Source organism: Lutra lutra, chromosome 1 (assembly GCF_902655055.1).
Source record: "Lutra lutra chromosome 1, mLutLut1.2, whole genome shotgun sequence".
Classification (NCBI taxonomy): domain Eukaryota; kingdom Metazoa; phylum Chordata; class Mammalia; order Carnivora; family Mustelidae; genus Lutra; species Lutra lutra.
In genome coordinates, this window is record NC_062278.1 from 206678518 (window position 1) to 206699958 (window position 21441).

Sequence of the window (21441 nt, forward strand, 5' to 3'; positions counted from 1 at the left end):
ACCATGTTTTTTTTTTTTTTTTTTAATTTATTTGACAGAGATCACAAGTAGGCAGAGAGGCAGGCAGAGAGAGAGGAGGAAGCAGGCTCCCCACTGAGCAGAGAGCCTGATGTGGGACTCAGTCCCAGGACCTTGGGATCATGACCTGAGCTGAAGGCAGAGGCTTTAACCCACTGAGCCACCCAGGCACCCCTCATCATGATTTTAATTTGCATTACCCTAATAGTTAAATAGATTGAACATCTTGTCATATATTTATTGGTCATCCCTGTTTCCTCTAATGTGAAGTGTCTTTTAATAGGTGCTGTTTGTTTAGTTTTTATCTTTTTGAGTTTAGGATTTATTTTTTAGGGGTTCTTTATATTCTAAATATAATTCTGCTTTGGTAATAATTTTTGCAAGTATTTTTTCCCAGTTTGCGACTTATATTTTGACTCCTTTGTATCTTTTGATATATAGAATTTATTAATTATGGTGTAATTGACTACATCACGTGTATGTTTCCTTCATGGTTAGTGCTGTGTTTTAGAAATTCTTCCCTGTCCTTGAGGTGATGATACTCTCTTCTTTTCTTGTGCTTAATTTATTGGGAATTAATTTTTGTGTATGTTGTGAGGTAGGGATATGGTTTTCATTTTTTTCTAAGTGAATACCCAATTGTTACTGGAAAGCCTGTCTTTTCTCCTTGATCTGCAACACTGTCTCTCTCTAATAAGCTTTTATATGTGGGAGGATCTGTTTTGGGGCTCATAATGTGACTGTAGCTTATATTAAGTCTTGATAGCAAGTAGGGCAAACCCCTGCTTGATCTTCTGGGATGTCATCTCTTTTCTGAGACTTGTTCTCCTTAGGATCTGCTTGTCAGATTTCTCCTACTCTCTCCACCCCGTCCCCCCAACAAGGTGATTCTGAGGAGACTTGACATCTTTAACAGTTTTTTGAGTATTTCTGTTTCTATATTCAAACTGAGTATTCAGATATGCTCTGTCTAGTTAGGTCTTCTTTAATATTTTAAATATTGAGTTTTTTGTTAATCTCCTTATTTGTTTATAGTTTCCTGCAGAAAGTCTTAGGTATCTTGGTATATTCATTTCTGAGAACCTTAATTTTTGGTTACGTTTTCAGCTTGTTGCTAGTATGTAGATGTGCAGTTGACTTTTGTTATATTGATCTCATGTTTGGTGACCACATAGAAACTCACCGATATCTCAAAAGTATAGGGGTTTTTCCCTTTTTGTTTTTGTATTTGTCAACAATCCCCATCATATAAATTTTGTTTTTCCTTTCGCCTTTCTTGCTATTTTGCTAGCAGTGCCTCCAGTACAAATCACAGAATAACAGTGTTTTGTTTTTTGGGGGGAGGGGGTAATTGATTTCTAGTCATGTTTTATTTTCTTCCACTTTTTTGGGCTTATTATTATTTTTTTTATAAATTTTTAATTGGAATAATTGAGATTTTTTAGCTCATTAATTTTCAGCATTTTTCTCTTCAAAGTAAAGTGTTGAAGGATTTAAATTTCTCCGTAAGTACTATTTGAACTACTCTTTTGATAGCACAGTTTGTTTTGTTTTGTTTGAAAGATTTTATTTATTTATTTGACAGAGAGAGACACAGCGAGAAAGGGAACAAAGACGGGGGGAGTAGGAGAGGGAGAAGCAGGCTTCCCACTGAGCAGGGAGCTCAATGTGGGGCTCGATCCCAGGACCCTGGGATCACGACCTGAGCCAAAGGCAGACGCTTAATGGCCCAGCCACCCAGGTACCCCGATAGTGCAGTTTTATCATAACCTAGTTCTAGATACTGTTATGGTTTGCAATGTGTTTAAATTTATTTTTGTTAAATCTCAAATTTAATTGCTATTAATCAGTTTATATTATACCAGCTCTTAGAATTTTATTGAGACTTGCTTTAGAATGTATTTCACTTGATGTTAATAGAAGTATGCTATCTTCCTGTTGGTAGGATTTAACTGATAATGTATTTTTTCCTTCCTTTTACTTTTAACTTTTCTGTGTCTGATAGATAAATAGCTTTATGGATGATTGATTGGCATTTCTTTAACTGGTTGTTTCACTTAAATATAAATCTAAAGCTAATCAATATCCTGAACAACATTTGTACTTTAGGATACTCTGATCCTTCAGTTTATATGCTGTTACTGTCCAGCATTGTAATTTCTTGTTGCTTCGTCCCATTCATTATTGTCAACTTTTTATGTGTACACAAACTGACTTACTAATTTGTTTACATTTGTCAATTTCTTTGTTCTCCATTCTTTCTCCTTAGACCTTCCTTTAGAAGATTTTGTTTAGTGACTTTTTGTTCATCTTATTTTTCAGTTTTTGTCTAAAAAATCTTGTTTGCATTGCTCACCTTCAGTTTTAAAAATCAGCTTTACTTAATCAGTAGATATAAATTACTTACAGAAATATCGTAAGTATATAATTCAGTGTGTTTTGACAAATGCATGCAGTTACGTAACCACCCACAGTCATCATATAGACATTTCTGTCATCTCAGAAAATTCTTTTGAGTTCTTTGTAGGCGGTCCCCTTCTTCTACCCATAGTTCCTGGCACCCAGCCACTGCCCTGCTTTCTGACCCAATGGTTTTGTCTTTTCCAGAATGTCATGTATATATGACATCATACTTTAGATAGTATTTGATGTGTCTTTCCTTAGCAGATTGCGTTTGAGATCCATTCATGTTTTTATGTGTTCCAGTAGTTCCTTTTTATTAATAAGTGGTAGTCCATTGGGTAGGTATACCAGAGTTTGTTTACAGATTCCTTAGTGGATAGGCATTTGGGTTGTTTCCAGGTGGCTGTTGTGAATACTACAAGTGTAAGACATATACATGTATGAGTCTTTATGTGAACATGGACTCTCATTTTTTAAAAAAAGATTTTATTTATTTATTTGACAGAGAGCACAAGTAGGCAGAGAGGCAGGCAGAGAGAGAGGAAGGGAAGCAGGTCCCCGCCTAGCAGAGAGCCTGACTTGGGGCTCGATTCCAGGACCCTGGGATCATGACCTGAGCTGAAGGCAGAGGCTTTAACCCACTGAGCCACCCAGGCACCCTGGACTCTTCATTTTTTAAAAGGAAGTTTTGCTGAGTTTAAAGTTTTTCTCTTTTTAAAATTTTTTAATTTTTTTAAAGATTTTATTTATTTATTTGACAGAAATCACAAGTAGGCAGAGAAGCAGGCGGGGAGGGGGGAGGCAGGCTCCCCGCTGAGCAGAGAACTGCCCCCACCCCCATGTGGGGCTCTATCCTAGGACCCTGAGATCATGACCCAAGCCAAAGGCAGAGGCTTAACCCACTGAGCCACCCAGGCACCTCCCATTAACACTTTAAAGGAAACTTTCAGCTTAAGAGTTTTTTATACCATTTGTTTTTTGTTGTTTGGATAAATGTTATGCCCTTGTCCGTGAAGCTGTTCTTAGATGTTTTTTTGCAATGAAACCTCTTGAAATTAGTTGTTGTTTTTAAATTTTTGCAAAGAGCACTTTCTCAGAAGTTTGATTCACTCCATAGAACTTCACAACAAACTCTTTTAAACCTTCAGTTCTTGGGGCACCTGGGTGGCTCAGTTGATAAGTGTCTGCCTTTGGCTTGGGTGATGATCCCAGGGTTCTGTGATTGAGCCCCACATGGGGCTGCCTGCTCAGCAGGAAGCCTACTTCTCCCTCTCCTACTCCCCCTGCTTGTGTTCCCTCTGTCACTGTGTCTCTCTCTGTGTCAAATAAATAAATTTTGAAAACCTTAAAAAAAAAAAGAAAAGCTGTCTGTTCTCTTCCTTTGAATGTTAGAGCTGATGGTTTCTAAGAGGCCTTGTCAAAACCATCATAGGGCGTTAGGCTTAGCAGTAAAATATATTATTATATTTGGTATTGCACAGAGAAGAGGAGCTGAATATAACTCCCCATACTTTTCTGTGTGCATTCTCATCCTTCACTTAACTGCTCTCTGTTGAATTTGTCATGAATACATGTGGCCAGATAGACATCAAATTCTGTAGCTTTTATTAGTGTATTTTGTTTTAATTTCAGAATTTATAAACCTAGAACTGTATAGAGAGCTATGCAAGTGTAAAGAAGAATGTGTTTAGAATATTATATGTATCTTTAATTTGGAGTTCTAGAATCTGAGAATAAAGATAAAGTTATTGGCCCCTCAGGTCATGATCTCTGGGTCCTGGGATCAAGCTCTACATTGGGCTCTCTGCTCAGCAGGGAGCCTGTGTCCCCTTCTCTCTCTGCCTGCCTCTCTGCCTACTTGTGATCTGTCTCTCTCTGTCAAATAAGTAAATAAAATTAAAAAAAAAAAGATAAAAGTTATTATTTTCAGGGCGCCTGGGTGGCTCAGTGGGTTAAAGCCTCTCTGCCTTCAGCTCAGGTCATGATCCCAGGGTCCTGGGATCAAGCCCCACATTGGGCTCTCTGCTTCAGCAGGGAGCCTGCTTCCCACTTTCTCTCTCTCTGCCTGCCTCTCTGCCTACTTGTGATCTCTGTTTGTTAAATAAATAAATAAAATTTAAAAAAATAGTTACTATTTTCTTCTAAATGTTTTCTTGAGATTCTCTTCTATCTGCAGGATTCCTTAAGTAATTTTGACTGATTTTTAACCAATGCCAAATTGGATTTGGCGTGATTAGTGGTTTAGTATTGAGTGACATACCTTTATTAATGCTTTGATTATGTCCTTGATTTAGGGAAGAACATTTGTGATGCTCTGACTGTTTTCTTTCTAGATATGATACACCAACTTCTAAAAAGAAAGTACGAATTAAAGACCGCAATAAACTTTCTACAGAGGAGCGTCGGAAGTTGTTTGAGCAAGAGGTGGCTCAGCGGGAGGCTCAGAAACAACAGCAGCAGATGCAGACCCTGGGAATGACATCTCCACTGCCCTATGACTCTCTTGCTTACAATGCCCCTCATCACCCCTTTGCCGGCTACCCACCAGGTTATCCCATGCAGGCCTATGTGGATCCCAGCAACCCTAATGCTGGGAAGGTGCTCCTTCCCACACCCAACATGGACCCCGTTTGTTCTCCTGTTCCTTACGATCATTCTCAGCCCTTGGTGGGACATTCTACAGAACCCCTTGCTGCCCCTCCACCTGTGCCAGTGGTGCCCCATGTGGCAGCCCCTGTGGAAGTTTCCAGTTCACAGTATGTGGCCCAAAGTGAAGGTGTGGTACATCAAGACTCCAGCGTCACCGTCTTGCCAGTGCCAGCCCCAGGCCCAGTCCAAGGACAGAATTATGGTGTTTGGGATTCAAACCAACAGTCAGTCAGTGTCCAGCAGCAGTATTCTCCTGCACAGTCTCAAGCAACCATATATTATCAAGGACAGACTTGCCCAACTGTCTATGGTGTGACGTCACCCTATTCACAGACCACTCCACCAATTGTACAGGTAACTAATTTCGGAACCTCTCTTGTCTGTCTTGTTCTGTTTATGGGATGTTAAATCTGATGTGAAGGGGGAGTCCTGGCATTGATTACTTTTACATATCAATCAGTTGCATATGTATTAGTTATCTCCTGCTATGTAACAAATTACACCAGAATTTAGCAGCTTAAGACAACTGGTAATTATTATCTGACAGTTGTTGTGAGTCAGGAATTCAGAAGTAGCTTGTCTGGATGGATGGTTTGGACTCAGAGTCTTTCATGAAATTAGAGTCCGACTGTTAACCAGGGCTGTAGTCATCTGAAGGTTAGGCAAAGGATTGGAAGATTCACTTTGAAGCTCACTTACATGGTAGTTAACTCCATTTTCTGTCTTCATATGGACCTTTCTATAGGGCTTCTTACAGTGTCCAGATGACTTCCCCCAAAGCAAGAGATGGAGAGAAGCTTTTAGATACTTCTCTCCTTTTTGCTTATAGGCAGTGAATAATACACAGTTAATTCTTTTATATTGCTACAATGGGAGAACCTTTGTCATGGTAACTGAGTCAGGAGATGGCTTGTCCTTTTCTTCTGAGACCTGGTGTGTATATATTTTTTTATCCCCTACATGTTTATCATCACAAATTTTGCCAGAGTGTCTGTGATGCACTGAGCCGGAGGATATCACTGTATTAGGAAATAGTAATGTTAAATTTAAAGGCTGAGTGTACTGATTTTATATTTCAAAGTGTATTTTTGTGCCTTTTTTTTTTTTAAGATTTTATTTATTTGACAAAGAGAGAGATCACAAGTAGGCAGAGAGGCAGGCAGAGGGCGGGCGGTGGGGAGGGAAGCAGGCTCCCCACCAAACAGAGAAGCCCGAGGAGGGGCTCAATCCCGGGACCCCGAGACCACGGCCTGAGCCGAAGGCAATGGCTTAACCCACTGAGCCACCCAGGTGTCCCTATTTTTGTGCTTTCAAATCAAGTTTCTTTTCTGTAGAATACAGGAGTACATTTTAAGCTTAAAAAAAAAAACGAATGTATAAAGCATCCTCCTCACCACATTCGTATGTCTCTCACATCACTCCTTAAAGGTGAATTTTTGTGGATGGGGGAGATTTGCAGAGATAATTCCTGCACACATTACTTAGTACTGACCAGTACCGTGATTTGTCACTATTTTTGTGATGAAGCTGCGTCAAAATTTAGTTTGTAAGGCTATGACAAGGTATCCAGTTTTAATTCCTAAAATTCTAAGTGTTAACTACGTTCATTTTGGATGATCTCTTTATCCACATGCTTATATAGTTTATGTATTTGTAATTTTGAAGATTTGGAACTATCCCATTGTTTATACTTAACATGATTCTTAACCATTTTCCCAAATTACTCTGTATTTTTATATATGCGCATGTGAATATATATACGCATATGCATTTTAATGGCTATATAACATCCCATTTGCTTATCAAATAATTTCTCACCCATTTTTCTGGGGGTAGTCATTTAAAAGTTCTTTTTATAATTATAAATAGCACTTCACTGAACATTCTTAGGTTTCTTTTGTTTTTTTCTTTCATGTTTGGCTTACAATGAATATTGTAGTGCTAAATAAGGCTAATAAAATGGGTGTTGGGGTGCCTGGCTGGTTCAGTTGGTGGAGCATATAACTCTTGATCTCCAGGTTGTGAGTTCAAGTCCCATGTTGGGTTTAGAGGTTACTTAAAAATAAAAATCTTTTTTTTCTTTTTTATTCTATTTATTTACTAGAGAGAGAGAGAGAGATGGGGGGGGTGGGAGGGAGTGGGGAGAGGGAGAAGCAGACTTCCCGAAGGCCTTGATCCCAGGATCCTACCCCAGCTGGGATCATGACATGAAGTGGAGGCAGACACTTAACCAACTGAGCCACCCAGGCACCCCTTATAAATAAAAATCTTAAAAAGGGACGCCTGGGTGGCTCAGTTGGTTGGACGACTGCCTTCGGCTCAGGTCATGATCCCGGAGTCCTGGGATTGAGTCCTGCATCGGGCTCCCAGCTCCATGGGGAGTCTGCTTCTCCCTCTGACCTTCTCCTTGCTCATGCTCTCTCTTACTGTCTCTCTCTCAAATAAATAAATAAAGATCTTTAAAAAAAAAATCTTAAAAAAGAAAAGAAAAGAAAATGGGTATTATTGGCCATTAGGTATCAATTTTTTAAGTATTGTCTTTCTTTTTGTATGTTTAATTTTGCCTCCTACAGAATGTTTTAAGTGTCTTAAATTTCTTAGATTCTGACTTCTGCTTTCTTACCATATTCTTTCTTGGACCAAGCCATTCATTTTGAGATTTTCCCTGAGAATGTGTATCAGATGTAAGAATTATGGTCTGCTGCTATCCCATTTCTATTCCTGAAGTATGTCCTTAACCTAGGTTTTAGAGCATAAACAACAGCAGTGGAGGATACTTATTAAAGACTCGCCAGGAGAGAGTTAACTGGTCATTTGGCCATTCTTATGAAATGGAGTCTGTTTTTTCCATCCCACTGAGCAGAAGGTTTAGGCATAGCCTTAGGACTCAAGCATTACAATTTTGCTTGCTTGCAGTTTTCCTTTTCGTTCTACCAAGGAGTCATATGTTAGCTCCCTAATGTATTTTGTTTGTACTGGAGTGGTAGGTAAATGGAGTTGGATGGTCCAGACTGTTCTTTCTTTCTCTGTGAGATTAGTTATCAGAGATGATGCCGGGCTTTGGGTGATGAGAATCATAGAACATGTTCTCAGTGTGTGTTTGGAGTCCATGTCCATCATTTCATGTATGTCTTGGAGACAGGTGCTTCATTTATATTCTTCAGTTTTACTTATCTATGAAATGAGCTGAATGCCTCAGAGTGGTTGAGGTTTGCATGAGCTAATGGATACTAATAATGGTAGATTTAAAGCACCATGTACCTTGAAGGCTTAATTATAGTTATTACTCAGTTACCTTAATGATACTGAGAGAGTATTGATGTTACTGGGGTGTGAAATCCTCCTAGTCAGGGTCATCTTCTAGTGTCTGGTCTAACGATCTGACCTCCAGGAGGAGGCCTTGAGGTTTGTGTTTGAGCATAGTACCGTACCAACATGGGCTACTGAGAGTTTGCAAGATATAACTTTGACAGTGAAGAAAATAGGTGATATAACACAAGTTTGTGTGTGTGTACATATGCAATATGTTTGACATTTGGAGCAGATGTGTGATCAGAAGGTGACTTTCATTTTTTGCTGTAATTGCTTATTAAACATAAAAGCCCGATTTCCACAGAGACCACATGATTTATAGTGGTTTTGTGACATTACTAATGGCCTATTCTTACAAAGTCGTACTGAATCACATCTCAAAAAATGCAGTGCTAAGGACTATAATTTTTCACATTATAAAGTGAAGTGACTCAGTTATAAAATAATAGTGATTTTTTTCCCTCTCTAGAAGTAGGGGCAGAATAATCATGTTTTCCCTTCTATAACATTTTAGACATTTTTAGATTTCTCTTGTAAATTCCATGGGAAGTCCCATTTTAAAGATATTTGTAGACTGGATTGATGTTTGAGAAAATTAGCTTTTATGTAATTTCATGTCTCTTGAAGGGGAGAGCCAGTGTCCTACAGATTCTGCCCGCCCCCCCCCCCCCCCCCCCCCCCCCCCCCGCAGATAGACTTGATCGGCTGTTTGTGTCTCACAAGTGTGTAACATCTTCCATATGAACCTCAGTGGGACTGCAAACCTGTTCTCCCTTTTTATTGCTGTTGTTAGTTTTGGCATTGACATGTGTTTGTCCGCTGGTTTGGATAGCTTCTATAGAAGCCTGAAGGATGTTCATTTTCCTCTTTCTTTTTGACAGTCTGGGTTTTAAAGACTGTACCTCTAAATGATTTGCTGCTATCTTGGGTGACTTTTTTTTTAGTCTAGCAAGGCTGATATGGTTCAGATATTTTTGGCATTTCCTTTGGAAGTTATTTCCAGTATATGTTCCATTCTCTCCTGATGATAAATTGTCATCCTTTAAATATATATTTGCTTTTTAGAAACAGGTGAAATTTGTCTGGAGCCTCCTCTGGCAAATACAGAGAATGATCCAGCTCGATAAAGCCATTGCAGTTCAGAAGTTACCACATAGCCAGCACTTGGAGCGAGAGTCTTCATGCTAAAGAAACCATAGCTTTACTTCATTACTTTACATTAATCAGGTCCTTTAAAGTGTCTCCATTGATGAGCCTTACTTACTAACTCTGATCTTGTCAGATTTTCCAGGAGCAAAGTTTTCACTGAAGGTCAAAGGAATTTTTAGCCTCCAAAATATTAGCATTTTTCTGTTGCAGATTTGAGTGCTTGACCTCCTGATCACTCTGGAGATAACATGTTTATCAGTTTACTGCCTTCTTCAGCCCCCCAGAAACTTTTTTTTTTTTAAGATTTATTTATTTATTTGAAAGAGAGAAAGTGTGCATGCATGTGTGTGCGCGAGTGGGGACAGGGGCAAAGGGAGAGGATCCTGAGCAGCGCTGAGTACAGAGCCTAGTGTGGGGCTTGGTCTTAACCACCCATGAGATCATGACCTGAGTCAAAACCAAGAGTCAGACCCTTAACCTACTGAGACACCCAGGCACACCCCTAGAAACTGTTTTTACTCAGCATCAGATTTACCAGCACATATATATTAACCCCCTACATGCACAGTAACTTGCCTCTTGTATCCACTCTTCAAGATTCTTCCTGCTGGCCATCAGGGCTCTTGGAAGTTCACTTTCCGGGTAAAGTGGTGATCATAGACTAGAACCCAGCTAGATATGTTTTGTTTTATGGCTTATTTTCAGCAAAGTTGAAATCGAACTTAAAAAGAATTATTTATACTTCACTTTTAAGATTATACTTTTAAATTTCTTGAATAGTATTTGATCATCTTTTTTGCTGATAATGTTTTGTACTAAACTCTGATTCACTATTGTCTGGGTATGCATCAGCGTTAAAAAGTCCTTTTGGTTTAACCAGATTTCATGCTTTGGGACCAGAATTAGTTTGGGAGATAATACTTGTTTCTACAAAATCTTTGATGTTTTGCAGGTTTCCCATCTTGTATCCAAATACTTAGAGATGAAAGCATTTCTATTTTGTGATATTATTTGGATAATAATTCTGCCTTGACAATTAACATTGTGTCTGGTTTCTCTGTGTAGATTAAGCTGTTCCAGAATATTGAATCAAGTACTGTTGACCTTTGAACAATTCAGGGGTTAGGGGCACCAACTCCCCCCAAACAAAAATCTGCATATGATTTTAACTCCCCCAAAACTACTGTTGACTGAAAGCCTTAATGGTAAATGGTTAGTTAACACATATTTTGTATGTTATATGTGTTATGTTCTGTATTCTTAAAATAAAGTAAGCTAGAGGGAAAAAAAATGAGAAAATCATAAGGAAAATGCATTTACAATACTATACTGTGGAAAATCCATCTGCTAAGTGGCCCCATGTAGTTTAAATCCATGTTGTTCAAGGGTCAACTGTGTCGTACTCCTCTTCTCTTTTTCTTGGTGCCCTCTCAGTACTTACTCATCCAGAAATCTTTTAGTTCCATTGGCCTATTCAGACTCCTTGGTTCTTTACTGGTATCACTTGGAATGGGTATATTTTACATTTTGGCTATTTGTCAATATATGCCTCTGAAATCGTTTTATGTGGTATAATCTCAGTCTGTAGGATCAAAATCTGTCCTTAAGTACAGGATACCTGTTCATTTCCTTGGTATTCATCACCTCTTAAGACAACAGAGTTGTTTTTCGGGATATGTTTGTCACCTCTTCTTTAAGCAGTTTTTCTGTCAGGACTAATTCCAGACCAGGTGTAAGAGCTGTGGCACTTTCTTAGGTTGCTCCCCGTGTGGGAGACACCCACCTCTGATGGTGATCAGGACTTGATGAGACCATGTATGTGAAAGGGCTCTTTCTAAGTTTCATAAAGCACAGTATGAACCTACCTGTATGTGGTAAGAATTTTGGATCAAATGAATTCTGCTGTCTTACTTGGAAGGAGTTGTATTATCGAAGACTACAGAAAGCTAAAAAAACAAGTTTAAAATTTGATCACCATCTTACTTCCTCTGCTACCTCACTCTCTGACATTTTCTGGTCAGAACACCTGGTAGGTTTTGTTGTTGTTGTTGTTGTTTTTCAAAGATTTTATTTATTTATTTGACAGAGATTACAAGTAGGCAGAGAGGCAGGCAGAGAGAGATAGGGGAAGTAGGCTTCCTGCTGAGCGGAGAGCAGATGCGGGGCTCCATCCCAGGACCCTGAGATCATGACCTGAGCCAAAGGCAGAGGCTTAACCCACTGACCCACCCAGGTGCCCAGAATACCTGGCAGTTTTTAGGAGTTGGTGGTATAAAGGTTCTGTGCAAAGAATCCTGGGGAGCGATCTCTTGGATATCATAAGTGCCACACACCGTTGGTACTGCAGCTTGGGACGGCTCTTAAGAGCACCACCCACAGCCCGCCCAAGTGTTTTGGGGTTTTTTTTGGTGAGTTTCTTTCTTTCTTTCTTTTTAAAATGATAAAACCAAGGTAAGTAAATGACTAGGGAATTGTTTAAAAAAAAAAAAAAAAAGAATCCTTAGGTGTTTGCAACAGAAGACTTTTACACATTTGTATCCAAATATTCTTTACTAAAAGTTTTTTTAAATTATTGGATTCCAATAAGGTGATGCCAACTTCGAAGTTAATTACTGCTGTATTAGAGCTAGAAAAGTCTAAATTTTGGATTTCTTCATTTTATCTTTTAGAATTATGCCCAGCCAAGTCTTCAGTATATCCAGGGACAGCAGATTTTCACAGCTCACCCACAAGGAGTGGTGGTCCAGCCAGCTGCGGCCGTGACGACAATAGTTGCACCAGGGCAACCTCAGCCCTTACAGCCAGTAAGAGAAATATTTCAGTTGATAAAATGCTCATTGGCTGCATATCTCATCTTTAGAAGGTTTACTTTTTTGTTTTGTTTTGTTTTCCACTCTGTTTTTTAACTTTTGTAGTCCCCAGTTTCGTGTAAGTGCTTATGTCCCAGAGGAAGCATTACTCACCATTTTTTTTAAAAATTCTGTGAAATTTACAGCAATGTTGATAGATACATATTTTGCTCCTGCTATCCATTTTATTTGTAATTTTATCTGACTGACTTGTATTTTTATACTTTGCTAGGAATTCTAATGTAACAGTTTTCTCAAGTCACTATTTTTATTTTACGGAGCCCTAGAATATGATACTACACTAGACACTGTGGACTGGGGGTATAGAAATGAGTGATATACTTCACTGTACACGTTGTGCAATATGGCATTCTTCCACATATGGAGGAGGGTACGGGGAAATCTTGAAGTGGGAACCAGGAGGCTGACATTGGAAGCAGTTGAGCAGCCAAACAGAATAACTTACCTATTAGCGCTTTGGAATTCTGACAGTTCAGAGAAGGCTCCTGCAGCGATCCCATGAGTGATGGTGGCTTTTGGTGGGTAGGACAGTGAGTGGAGATGGAGTATAAAGACCGCATGTGAGACAGTTGGGGGCTGAGACCGTTTGCACTTCCAGCAGATACTTGAGGGCTTGCTGTGAGTTGGGCCCTTCTAGGAACTCAGAATACAAACCTAAGCTTCCATTCCTGTTCTCAGAAGCTCACATTCCACTTAGAGAGTTAAGGATCACAATGAATAATCCTAAAAGTAGAGATTAGTATCACAAAAAAGTACAATTAGTATCACAAAAAAAGTAGAGCTAGTTTGAGGAGGGAAAGAACCATTCTCAAGTGTGGGAAGGATTAGTAATTTGGTTAAGTTCTGAATGATTTGAAGTGTTTTTTTTTTTGTTTTGTTTTTTCTTTTTGGATTTGAAGTATTCTTTTTTACCTCCTGCAAAGATTTTATTTATTTATTTGACAGAGAGACAGTGAGAGAGGGAACACCAGCAGGGGGAGTGGGAGAGGGCAAAGTAGGCTTCCTACTGAGTAGAGCCCCTAACACAGGTCTCGATCCCAGGACCCTGGGATCATGACCTGAGCCAAAGGCAGACACTTAATAACTGAGCCACCCAGGTCCCCTGGATTTGAAGTATTCTTTTTTTTTTTTTTTTAAAGATTTTATTTATTTATTTGACAGAGAGAAATCACAAGTAAGCAGAGAGGCAGGCAGAGAGAGAGGAGGAAGCAGGCTCCCTGCTGAGCAGAAAGCCCGATGTGGGGCTCGAACCCAGGACCTGGGATCATGACCTGAGCCGAAGGCAGCGGCTTAACCCACTGAGCCACCCAGGTGCCCCTGGATTTGAAGTATTCTTAAGTGACACAGAAGCTTAGGGAAAAAAGGTCACTTTAAAGGCTAGAGGACTACAGGAATGAAGCAGAACTGAAGTAGGACACCAAAAACAGCAGCTACATGAAGTAGGGATTAGTGGTATACACAAGCAGTGATGCTTCAAGACCTGTGTTTGTTTAAAAGTAGTCACATTTTGAAAAAGAAAAAAGTGGTTGCATTTTACCTGAGCCCGGGATCTTGGGTTCCTCTTTGATTGCTCAAGCAAAGGTAAAGCTGGAAGAATGATTCTATGTTAACTGGTTTACATAAAATGGACAGTTTAGGGCATATATTCTTACAGCAGTTTATTACGAGTCTTCCAGAGCTACTATAACAAAATGCCACAAACTGAGTGACTTAAACAACAGAAATTCATTTTCTTACTGTTCTAGAGGCTGGAAGTCGTAAGATCAGATGTCAACAGGCTTCGTGTCTCCTGAGGCCTCTCCTTGGCTTATAAATGGTTGTCTTCTCACCGTATCTTCACATGGCCTTTTCTCTGCCCACATTCCCTGATGTCCCTTCCTCTTATGAGTGTACCAGTCCTGTTGGATTAGGGCACTACCCTTATGACCTCATTTAACTTTAATTCCCTCTTTAAAGGCACTTTCTCCAAATAGTCACATTGGGAGTTAGGTCTCCAACATATGAATTTGGGGGAAACAATTCAGTCCCTAACAGTGATTGTGAAGTTTTTATGTTTTTCAAAATGTGACACTAAATTTTTTAATATAAATATGAAGTTTTGAACATACGGAAAAATAGATAATGGATAAATGTTAACATTCTGTCATACTTGGTTTTCAGATTTTTGTCTTTAAAAAAAGAGAGAGAGTGAGCTCTCTATAATTAGTATCCTGAAGTTGGTATATGCCATTTAGCATTGGTTTTATCAAGGTTGAAAGATACTGCTCTAGATAATGAGCTGCTGAATATATTTTTAAAGGTGATCTCTTGGATGGTGAATTTGGAGCCAACTGTCAGTTTTCTGATAGATCCTTAAAGCTATTCATAGAGCCATCTCTGATCATTTCCCAGATTGGACTTTTGTTTTATTGTTTTTCAAAAGAAGAGGTGGAGGATATATGTTTTTACATATTAAGTAGGCTACTTTGTCCTTTTCAGCTAGATTAGAAGAGATGTCATTGATCAAGAATTTGTGTGTGTTTCTTTTTAGCCTGAAATGGTAGTGACAAATAATCTTCTGGATCTGCCACCCCCCTCTCCTCCCAAACCCAAAACCATCGTCTTACCTCCCAACTGGAAGACAGCCCGAGATCCAGAAGGGAAGATTTATTACTACCATGTGATCACAAGGTAAGAAGGGCTGTGTGGGCATCCCAGGTCAGCTCTCAGTTGGTGGAAGAAGCTGCCGTCAGAAGAGGAGATTGATGGGTGTGGGCTTGATGTCATTGTCTGTTGTTCATTGCGCTTGAGGGCTGCCGGATTTCCAGAATCCCATCTTAAATGTTATGTCAGACCATAGACTTTAGTCCTTTTTAGAGATATATTTTGGTATATTTTTAATCTGCAAGACTCTTGGAGAAAACTGGAGTTTAAAAAGATAATGACGGGGCACCTGGGTGGCTCAGGCATTAAGCGTCTGCTTTGGGCTCAGGTCATGATCCCAGGGTCCTGGGATTGAGCCCCACATCAGGCTCCCTGCTCAGTGGGAAGCCTGCTTCTCCCTCTCCCACTCCTCCTGCTTGTGTTCCCTCTTTCATTGTGTCTCTCTCTGCCAAAAACAAACAAACAAAAAACTTAAAAAAAATAAAAAGATAATGACTTCATCTAATATTGTGTAGGTATGAGGGGTCAGAAGCAAACCTTTTCTGTAAGAGCCCAGATATAATGAATATTTTAGGCTTTGCCAGCCAGCCAGTCTGTCACAACTACTCAACTCTCATTGTTGTGCAAACAGCCCATAGGCCATATATAAATGAATGGTCACTTCTGTGTCCAATAAGACTTGATTTACAAAATAGGCAGGAGGCCAGATTTGGTCCATGAGCCATAGTTTGATGATCCCTGCTATATGCAAAAAGCCCAATTTATCTTTTACCTAGAAGTTTAAAAAAATACATCTTTTAGACAGATAGCTTTATGTGAATGTATGTGCGCTCTCTCTCTCTGTGTGTGTGTGTGTGTGTGTGTGTACTCACTGGCATATAATTTTATGTGAGTTGTTGGGGTACATGTTTTATAATCTTCTTACCAATCTGTAGAGGACTTTGTCAGTTTCAGATAGAACTACATTTTCAGTGCATGCTTATACTGTGTTTCAGGGGTCAGCAAACTATGCCCACAGGCCACTCGTATTTGCAAATAAAGTTTTTGGGGGAATACAGCCACCCCCATTTGTTTAGGAGTTATTTATGGCTGCTTTCACACTATAATGGCAGAGTAGAGTAGTTGTGACAGAGACCATATGGCCCGCAAAGTCAGAGATGATTTACTCTCTGATCATTTATAGAAAAAAGTTTGCCAACTCCTACTCTCTTGTATGGCTGTACGAAATTTTACTTAACCCACCATCATTGTTGGATTTTCACTGTTTTCACTCCAACCCTGGACATCCTTAAAGACACTAATCTTACTGTGCTGTTGGTTAAAAGAAATCGACATTTTAAATTGATAATTACTGTCAGCCTTACCATTAAAAAAAATTGTACCACTGTAGACTCCCACAAAAAGTATACAGTATTGTCTTTTTCTTGATGTAGTTTCTTCTACTCTTGTAAATCTAATAGGCGAGAGAGCTTATTTTCATTTCTGATTCTTTTATTGTTGAAATGGACTATCTAAAGTAAATTATTGGCCACTTGTATCTTTTGTGAATTGCTTGTTTGGGAGCATCTCCCTGTTCCCTGTCATTATTGTTAGTTCTTTTTATCAAGAGTATTGCAGATGTCTTTGTTTGTAATGCCTTATGAGTTTAAAAATTTCATACAAATAGTTTCCTTTATGCTTTATCAAGCTTGTGTGATGTTGCTGACTAAAGATGGAGTGGTAGGAGAGCACAAGAAGACTGCAGTGGCAGGACTGGCCTGTCAGATAGGCTGCTAGTTCTCTGAGGCTTTGGACGTTTTAAGTGATTTTCCCTATAGCATTCCCTGTGGCAGCTGACTTCAGATTCCCGAACATGAATTGTTTTACTTCCAGTTGTTAACTCACAAATCTAGCTTTAAAAAAAAAAAAAAAAAATCTATGCTTGCTTATTTTCAAAGCAACTAATAAACGTGCTGTGAGCTAACAGGGTAGAACCCTTCTTGCAGTCAGTTGAGAATATTTTGAGCCAAGGGCGTAAATTTTGATTTTTTTTTTTTCAAGATTTTATTTATTTATTTGACAGAGCGAGAGAGGGAATACAAGCAGGGGGAGTGGGAGAGGGAAAGGAGGCTTCCCACTGAATAGGGAGCCCAGCGTGGGGCTCAGTCCCAAGACCCTGGGATCATGCCCTTGAGCCTAAGGCAGACGCTTAATGGCTGAGCCACCCAGGCACCCCAGGGCACAAGTTTTTAACCTCAAGTCTTTTCCATGTTATCAGTCATTAAAGCAAAGGGGCACAACCACAGACAAGAAGACTCCTAAAGCAAGGAACAATTTTCTCACATGGCCAAGGATTATGAGGAGTGTGTTGTGATTTATTTTATTTTGCTCCAAGCACATGCTAGGTACAGTCACTATTGATCTCCTCACCTGCAGAGGGGAGGCAGAGGCAAGCACTGACTCCATGTACTTTTTAGGTTTTGCTGAATCCTCTTTTCAGAACATTAGAGCCTGGTGAGAAATAGGATGTTTTGTTTTACTGCTCTCTTTGACACCCAGTAAACACTGCCACCTTGTTGGCTAGAGAAATACAGTGGGCTAAACAATGTATGTCTCTGGGATAGAATTGTGCTGCTGGAGAAGTAACAAAAGAATGTCTCTATCTTACGAAGCTGACTTATTCTGCCTCATTATATATGTTGTGTTTTATGTGTATATGAGCAGAGATGCCTGTGCCAGAGTTCTTTGCTTTCTGGCCATGACAGCATGGCTGCTCTTACCTTCTTCTAGGCAGACTCAGTGGGATCCTCCTACTTGGGAAAGCCCAGGAGATGATGCCAGCCTTGAGCATGAAGCTGAGATGGACCTGGGAACCCCAACATATGATGAAAACCCCATGAAGGTGAGTGTGGCTTACACATGTTTTCTGATCATTGGGAGTCTGTGTCCCTCATTTTGCAGGGTCAGTAGACATGTGGTCTTGCGATTCTATTTTCCTCATTGTTCTGGAGAATTAACACATGTAATAAATGCTGGAGAGGACTAAGACATCCAAACTGTACAGAAGTATAGTATGTAGAGCAAAAAATAAAAGCCCTCACTTTCTTTTCAGTTGCTCTCCTATCATCTTAATTCCCTCTGTGGAGATAGATACTGTTAAGTAGTGCAGGAATTCTCAACTGAGAGCAGTTTTGCTCACCAGAGGACATTTGATAATAATATTTAGAGACATTTTTGTTTGTTACAGCTGTGGGGATGCTACTGGCTTCTAGTGGGTAGAGGCCAGGGAAGTCACGAAATATCCTACAGTGCTTAGGACAGTTCCCCGCAACAAAGAACTGGCCCACAATGTCAGTAGTGCCAAGGTTGTGAAACCTTTCTTTGGCATATGTTCTTCTAGAACTTTCTGGAAAGCACACACAGGTGTCTCTCCCCTTCCTTCCTTCCTTCCATTTTAAACACACAGATATAATCATGGTATTTGTACTCCATCATAACCTCCTTTAACCTCCCTTAGCTCTTTGGGCACTTGACTGGCTCAGCCAGTGGAGCATGCGACGCTTGATCTTGGGGTTGTGAATTTGAGCCCCACGTTGGGTGTAGAGATTACTTAAAAATAAAATCTTAAAAATACCTATCTATCTTAGCTCTTGTAGATACGCTGCATTCTTTTTGATGCTCTGTGTTTCTTTTTAAATGTGTTTTAGCTCATTAACTAAAATCTTACATAGGTGGTGTGGTTCAGTGTCCTGCCATTTTGGGATTGATGGGTCTCGAAAAAGGTTAACTGTTTACATAAAACCTCACCAAAGGAATATGCTACATGCCCCCCCAACCCCCACTTTTTTTTTTTTTTTAAAGAGATGGAACAGAAATATTTTACTATGGAGATACTATTTTTACAACGAAGAAGGCAAAAAGCTTATTCCTCATCTCTCCCTCTGACAATATAGTAAATACAATTAGAGATCAAGTAAATTAAATACTCAGTGACTGACTTACAACCATTTTTATTCCCGTTTGTAACAGGACTCAACTGTCTCCTAAGGTGAGGTGTCCTGAATGAAATCAAAGACCATATTTCTGTGTCCTAAGATGTGAATAGTACTCCCCCCCCCAACAAGAAGAGTCTCTTAACTAGTTAAGTCATTGGAGAGATTGGGAAGGGGACAGAAAGGAAGGAGCTGGAGTGAGAGAGTAAAATGGAAACAGCATACTTTCTTTCACATTTTATTCAGTTTGGGAGAAATGTTTTTCTTTCTTCATATATTTGGCATTTGCCCCAAAAAGTATGCACTTAAGTTAAATCCATGTGGAGCTTAATAAATTTCAAAAGAATCATTTGAGTCACTTAACCACATCACTGTAGCTATGGTATTGTCACATCTTCTTGACTCATTTAGGAATATGCACAGGAGTGTCGGGCAGCTGCCTCTGAAAGTATCCAGAAGCTCACTAACAAGAAGCCACAGTAGCTCCCTCTTTCCAGACTTCTGTAGCTCTGTTAGTTATATCTTTTGAAAAATAAACAGAAGGTTTGAGAAGAGATCTCTGGTGCAGAAATACAGCTGAGCTCTGAGACCAAGTTTATGAAGCATGTCAAGAGACATTACCTTTTGCACCTTGACTGTTAATCATGATTCAGTCTTTTGGTCTGTAGAGTATTGTTTGATTGTAGGAGATGTATAATGCAAAAGCTCACTATATACATATTACTCAAAGTGACTGTATTTATCAGGTTGTATCTGGTAACATACAGAGAAAGTAAGAAACATGTTCTAGTCAAGGCTGTGGGTTCTTAACTCCTGCCCTAGATTAGTTACACTAGATACATACACTGAATTCCCAAAAAATACTCTAAATTCATGTGATATTCACAGTGACAACTGTGGAGAAATATGTGGCTGTATAATTAGGTTTTAGTGGAAAACAGTTCTAATCTATAAACATACTGGAGCATCAGTTCAAAGTTAGGATTAGAATTAATACTATTCTTGGGGCGCCTGGGTGGCTCAGTTGGTTGAGCGACTATCTAATAATGGAAGAGCGTTCCTTTGTGATTTTCTAAAATGTCAGCAATAAGGGGTGCCTGGGTGGCTCAGTTGGTTGAGCGTCTGGCTCTTGATTTCATCTCGGTCATGATCTCAGGGTTGTGAGATCGAGCCCTGCATAAGCACTGGGGAGGGAGCCTGCTTAAGATTCTCTCTCTCCCTCTCCCCACTTTAAATAAATAAACAAATAAAATATCAGTGATGAGAGGGAAGATTTTGTTCTTAACTAATAGTACTCCACCACTCATTAGCTTAAATTTAAATTAGTGGTCTAATGTAAGAGACTGCAAAGAACTCTATGTATTTTTAATACTTTTTTTGAAGCCGGGTAATAGGCTTCTGAAAGAATAATCTATTAGCTATATACTGTTACTCTGTTTATTATTTTTTGGTTTATTATTATATTTTGGTTTATTATATTTGGTTTATTATTTTTGTTACTTTGTTTAATATGTGAGCATGTATTTTATCCCTCAAAGTGTGCCTCATTTGTTACAGAAGGACAGACCAGGAAAGTTAAGAAATCAGCACACTTGCATTTATAGCAGAGAGGTGTTTGACTGAAGGACTGAAATGTATACTTGTAAGAGTACTAGAGTTTTCTCCAATTCACATAGTGTAGCCTTTCTCTAGCATTTCTTAAAGGCTATTCTCCTGACATTTGTTTCAATTATATCATTAAATTATTTCAGGAATGTTAAGCAACAGACAACAAGAAGCCCATTCAGGAGTCTGCAAAAGCAAATATAAGTCCAGCATTTAACTCAAAAATAACTCTGTTGTATCGCTGTGCCCCCTGTGTGTCAGAATAAGGTGATGGTGTATGTGTAAAGATGAGAAGGAGTGGGAAATTAGAGAAAACATTCCTCCTACCTCTTAATTGCCTGAGAGGGGTTACAAGTGAGACTTCTTTTTTTTTTTTTTTTTTTTTTTAAAGATTACAACTGGGGCCATGGCAGGCAAAGGAAGAAGCAGACTCTCCACAGAGCAGGGAGTGCGAGACTCAAACCCAGGATCCTGGGATCATGACCTGAACCAAAGGCAGACACTTAACCCACTTAGCCACTGGTGTCCCCAGAGTGAGACCTCTAATAGAGATACAAAGATACCTCCTTTCAGAGAAAATAGGAGAGAAACTGATCCATTCTTCTTCTTTGCCTTAGTACAAATACATACATAACCCTCTCTCTGGGAATTCAGATCATAGTGAGAGTGCACAAAGTAATTAGGCTGCCAAATGAAGTTCTCATTGTGAACAGATAATGATAGGTTAGAGGTGTTTTCTCTCCCACATGGAATCAGAGTCAGACCAAAACAGGACATTTATAATATAACTTCAGTTCCTTGAGTGCATTTGCCTGTTCATG

General features: G+C 39.4%; 1 protein-coding gene across 4 annotated transcripts in view; it reads left to right on the forward strand.

The window, feature by feature from the left end:
• The window catches only part of SETD2 (SET domain containing 2, histone lysine methyltransferase), a 127324-nt gene that overhangs the window by 93228 nt on the left and 12655 nt on the right, over positions 1-21441 (forward strand). For all 4 annotated transcript variants that reach the window (XM_047695324.1, XM_047695334.1, XM_047695354.1 and 1 more), the window contains 4 exons: positions 4755-5424; positions 12201-12335; positions 14932-15071; positions 17814-17925. In XM_047695324.1, the coding sequence (XP_047551280.1) occupies positions 4755-5424; positions 12201-12335; positions 14932-15071; positions 17814-17925 (1057 nt within the window). The remainder of the gene's footprint in view (positions 1-4754; positions 5425-12200; positions 12336-14931; positions 15072-17813; positions 17926-21441) is intronic.